This window comes from Dama dama, chromosome 27 (assembly GCF_033118175.1).
Source record: "Dama dama isolate Ldn47 chromosome 27, ASM3311817v1, whole genome shotgun sequence".
Taxonomy (NCBI): Eukaryota; Metazoa; Chordata; class Mammalia; order Artiodactyla; family Cervidae; genus Dama; species Dama dama.
This window is the reverse complement of record NC_083707.1, coordinates 33408676-33414258: the sequence shown is the minus strand read 5'-3', so window position 1 is coordinate 33414258 and position 5583 is coordinate 33408676. Positions and strand designations below refer to the sequence as shown.

General features: G+C 41.8%; 1 protein-coding gene across 9 annotated transcripts in view; it reads right to left on the bottom strand.

The window, feature by feature from the left end:
* OSBPL1A (oxysterol binding protein like 1A) overlaps nucleotides 1-5583 on the bottom strand; it is a 202478-nt gene that overhangs the window by 4057 nt on the left and 192838 nt on the right. For all 9 annotated transcript variants that reach the window (XM_061131363.1, XM_061131360.1, XM_061131362.1 and 6 more), the window contains one exon: nucleotides 5454-5544. In XM_061131363.1, the coding sequence (XP_060987346.1) occupies nucleotides 5454-5544 (91 nt within the window). The remainder of the gene's footprint in view (nucleotides 1-5453; nucleotides 5545-5583) is intronic.

The following is a 5583-nucleotide window of genomic DNA, read 5'->3' as shown; positions in this document are numbered from 1 at the left end:
CTGTTAAGGAGAAGACAAGATTTACAGGGGAAACTGTTGGCAATCACAGGATCGTCACTGCTTCACCAGCCTGCAGACTCCCTTACTGCAGCGATTCACTTCATTCTGTGAGCTAGAGGTTTCCGAGAAGACTTAGAAGTGTCTTTAGAGAGCGCTTATGTAGAACAACAGGCTTCCCGGGTGGCTCAGTGGTAGAGAATCCACCTGCCAGTGCAGAAGATGGGTTCAATCCCTGGGCCGGGAAGATCCTCTGGAGGGGGAAATGGCAACCCACTCCAGGACAGAGAAACCTGGTGGGCTACAGTCCATGGGGGGTCGCAAAGAGTCAGACATGACTGAACATGCACCCAGTCATGCTCAGAATATGTAAAACAGTATTCGGAAATCTGTAATAAGACCACTTGAAAGATTTAAGGATTTTCCATGGCATTCAGTAACGGTGTCTAATTGTCCACTGCTTACCTTCCAGAAAAAGCAGCTTTTAAGCAATGAGGAATAAGGAATCAGGGTGAGGAGACTTTTACAGTCTACCTACAGTAATAGGAAGGTGCCTGAATCAGAGTAAATCCCCCTACCCCAAAATATTATTTCCATTTCACAAACGAGGGGCTCAATGTCAGAGAAGTTAAATAACTTGCCCAAGCTAGCCATGATATCAAATAAGCCTTTTTAAAGACCATCATTTTCCAAATATACTACGTTACACATAATCCACTGAAATTAATCTGGCCCACATCTTCCTGGGTCTCTCTTTTCTCCACACTAATGTAGATTTATAGGCTGCATCTAGCTTCTAACATCCTTACCCGTCTGATCAAACTCTAGAAAGAGCTGCCTTAATTTTCTTGCCCTTTAAAAAACAATTCACCCATTTCCTAAATATTCCCAGCTTTCTTGAAGTAATGGAAATGCAAAATTACTTCTTCAAAAGGTTCAAATTTCAATTTGTGTAACATTTTCTAGTAAGATTTAGTTTTTCAGAGTAATATTTATAAAAATAGTTTCATGTCTGTCATTCTTTCCAAATAAATTGCCTCAAAAATATTTAACAATTAGAGTGAGGTTAGATAAATCCCAAGTGGTCCCTGTTAACCACTGAAGCAACACTAAAAGCCCTAAGACAGAAAACATGCTTCAGATTAGGCTAATTCCTTGAAGGCTGAGAAAGTAAATGCCCACTGGGCCCAAATTTCTAAATTATTACAGAAGTTATTTGGCTTTGGGGACTCTTCCCTAATTAAAAAATTTTAAAGTCAAATATCAATATCAAATATTTATCAAGATATGTGTTTCTCAAGACTTTGGTAACCACGCTGGAAATACTTTTAAGGATTTTTCTTTGATCAGAGCCACAGAATTTTTGTCTAAATGAAGCATACAATTTCACTCCTTTTGGTCTCAAAAGTTCAAGCAATAAAAGCACTTTTGTAGTCAGGCTTAACAAAATCCAAGCACTTCAGAAAAATCAGTCAAATCAAAATCAAGATCATCAAAAAAGACTCTAAAAATTAACCAAACCTCAGGCCTACACCACAGGACTCCTCCATACAAAGTGGACAGTGGGCAAGTCAAGTGCAGAGAGACCTCCCAGAGCAGGAGATTCACTCAACAGCAAAGGACTTTTTTGGGTTCACACTTAAGCCACTAAAGGCCATGTCTGCCGGGCCTCCCTATGGGGAGCACTTGTTCTTGGGGAGAACTGGAACACCATATGAAAGACAATCAGGTCTGAGGATCTGATACTAAGGACTAGCATTTCTCGCGACGTCTGGTCTTCTCATCTCCAGCACTCAGGTCTGGAAACCTCTGCTGCTGTCAGCGTATCCCCTCCACAAACAGAAAAGCCCACACTGTCTTTCCAGACTCAAACACTTTAGGTAAGCATGGGCAAAAGAAGAAGGGGTAGGGGAGGTGTCTTTGTTACCTTTCAGTCAATGTTTCTGAGTCTACAGAATCCATGGGTCTCTGTCAGTAATGTGTGTTAGTCAATGACTGACGTGTGTGTTAGTCGCTCAGTCGTGTCCAACTCTTCGTGGTCCCATGGACTGTAGCCTGCCAGGCTCCTCTGCCCATGGAATTCTCCAGGCAAGAACACTGGAGTGGGTAGCCATTCCCTTCTCCAGGCTATCTTCCTGACCCAGGGATCAAACTCGGGTCTCCTGCATTACAGGCAGATTCTTTACCATCTAAGCCACCAGGGAAGCCCCATGTCAGTAATACAACATTCTATAATGTAATCAGTAATATAACTTTCTACATAATATAACATTCTAGAACGCTATTAATTCTGCATGATGCTCTTACTGGGGGGAAGAGATGACTTCACCAACTTTTGTGGCATCATCACCCACCTCTTCACAGCTGTGTCTCTCACTAGTCCCACCACTTCCTCTCCACAAAACCCCACTTGCTAAGGTCTCTGAGCTTCTCTCGGAAAACAGGGCAGGATCACAAGCAGCCGTTTTCATGTGTATGAACTACAGTTTAAAGCCTGAAAAGTCCCAGAGCCTGAACTTTTTTCAAGCGACTGAAACTGGTATCAACAGGGAAGCCAGCTTTTAGTGTGGATGAGTTTGGGACAGGTTATAATAAGTTTCTGGGTGTGATTTCCAAGGACTGGTTTCAACTCTCCTCTGCAAAACACATCCCTTTATAAGCTGCACAACCTCTACCTCGACACAAACTGAACCCAGCTGCTCAAAAGCATATTATCAGCCAGGAGAAGACCCAGTCAGCAAACACCACTTCTCGCCCCTAATGGGAAAGGGCTCCAAGCACATATTCTTTTGACCAAGGGTCAGCAGCATCATTTTTAAGGTCTGTATATCCATATATTGACTCTGCCAAAGCCTTTGACTGTGTGGATCACAACAAACTGTGGAAAATTCTGAAAGAGATGGGAATATCAGACCACCTGACCTGCCTCTTAAGAAATCTGTATGCAGGTCAGGAAGCAACAGTTAGAACTGGACATGGAACAACAGACTGGTTCCAAATAGGAAAAGGAGTACATCAAGGCTGTATATTGTCACCCTGATTATTTAACTTCTATGCAGAGTACATCATGAGAAATGCTGGGCTGGAAGAAGCACAAGATGGAATCAAGATTGCCAGGAGAAATATCAATAACCTCAGATATGCAGATGACACCACCCTTATGGCAGAGAGTGAAGAGGAACTAAAAAGCCTCTTGATGAAAGTGAAAGAGAAGAGTGAAAAAGTTGGCTTAAAGCTCAACATTCAGAAAGCTAATAATAAGATCATGGCATCCGGTCCCATCACTTCATGGCAAATAGATGGGGAAACAGTAGAAACAGTGGCTGACTTTATTTTTCTGGGCTCCAAAATCACTGCAGATGGTGACTGCAGCCATGAAATTAAAAGACGTTTACTCCTTGGAAGGAAAGTTATGACCAACCTAGACAGCATATTAAAAAGCAGATACATTCCTTTGCCAACAAAGGTCTGTCTAGTCTATGGCTATGGTTTTTCCAATGGTCATGTATGGGTGTGAGAGTTGGACTATAAAAAAAGCTGAGGCTGATTCATATCAATGTATGACAAAACCCACTGAAATGTTGTGAAGTAATTAGCCTCCAACTAATTAAAAAAAAAAAAAAAGAAAGAAAATTTTAAAAAAAAAGGGAAAAAATAAAAAATAAAAAAATAAAAAAAGCCGAGCACCGAAGAATTGATGCTTTTGAACTGTGGAGTTGGAGAAGACTCTTGAGAGTCCCTTGGACTGCAAGGAGATCCTAAAGGATCACCAGTCCATCCTAAAGGAGATCAGTCCTGGGTGTCCACTGGAAAGACTGATGTTGAAGCTGAAACTCCAATACATTGGCCACCTGATGCGAAAAGCTGACTCATTGGAAAAGACCCTGATGCTGGGAAAGACTGAGGGCAGGAGGATAAGGGGACAAGAGAGGATGAGATGGTTGGAGGGCATCACCGACTCAATGGACATGGGTTTGGGTAGACTCAGGGAGTTGGTGATGGACAGGGAGGCCTGGCATGCTGCGGTTCACGGGGTCTCAAAGAGTCAGACACAACTGAGCGACTGAACTGAACTGAACTGATATCCATATAAGAACTATGGATGCTAAGAGACAGTGGTGGAAGCAAGCATGTTTAAAACTCCCAACTGGAGCTCACAAACCTAGCTTCCAGTTTTATTTCCAGGCCACCACAGAGCTGTCCAAAGCTTGTTGTTTTCTGAAAGTAAGACTTCACCCAACAGTAAACATGCTTACTGGACTTTCGCTTACTTCGCACACTTGAAAATGTGGTCAGAAAAATAAAGGAGTTAATTAGAAATATAGCACAAAGTGGGCTTTCTGCAAAAGAGACTAAAAATAATGATAAAGTCCTTTCAGAAGGGATTGCAGTAAAGCAGTGTGGTTTTGGGTTTTGTGGCTTTTTTTTTTTTTTTTTTTTGGTGGCTCTTTCTAATCATGGTCTGTGGGGTGTACTTGTCCTTGAGCAACTCTCTCAAATGAAATACAACCAGCATTTGTTTCTTCACATACAAGGGGATTTCTAGACTAACGGCTTTCCAGAGGCTCCCTGGATCCTGCGTGTGCGGGTGAGAGAAAGTGAACCTTGATGCTCAGCCCTCATCCTACCCCAGCAGCTCTGTGGCCATGTGCTCTGTATTTGCAAATTCTTCATATGTTCATTGGCAAGAAAGATTTTGATGCTAACAAAAAAGTCCAAAAACTGTTGGACTTAATGATACTTAAGATCATTCCTAGTTCTAATAAAGGTATAAGACGCCAAAGGGCTACCAAGTAATACCTACTAAACTGGTTGTGAAATGATGCCCACACTGGCTCTGAAATTTACTTAACAACTTTGAATAATGGGACAATGGTTTCTATTACATAGTATAAATGTAAAAAATGTTTTTGTTCTATTCCTATTTACAAGAGATTCTATTACTCAACCCAAGTGACCAAGCAACTCCTCATTCTTTAGAAAAATTTTCAAAACTTGCACATTTTACTGCCAGTTTCTGTTTCTTAATGGAACCCAAGATGTCACTTTAACAAATTGCATCTCCACGACGTGTGTCGTGTGTCTGGAAGAATAAAGGCATTGTCTAAATATCCTTGATACATGACATATGTATAAGCAAAGCTCCTATAATTTACTCAAACAAACAACTCTGAACCTATTTCATACCAAAATCTGTAACTCTACTTTCCCTCTTATAGAAGGGACAAGTATTTTGCTGGATAAGGAGGAGAGTTTGCTTAATTGACATCAACCTGAGTGAACTGTATAGAAAAATTTTAACCTTAATTTCCAAATAGTCCTTTTTCTTTGCACATGTGCAGCCCTTTCAGCTTGAACTTGGTCAAAGGAAAGTACTTTTCTCTCAGGCCTGGGGACAACTCACAGGGCGCAGTGGGCCCCCCACCACACCCACACGCCCCAGCCCCTCAGCGCACCTCGTCTTCCAGTCCTCCTCCGACTTGGACCTGTTCTTGCGGGCTGCTCGCTGTTTCTCCTCGAGTCGCTTTTTTTCTTCACTAGCTTGATCTAGAATCAGCATAGCAGTGAAAACACAGTTATTGTACA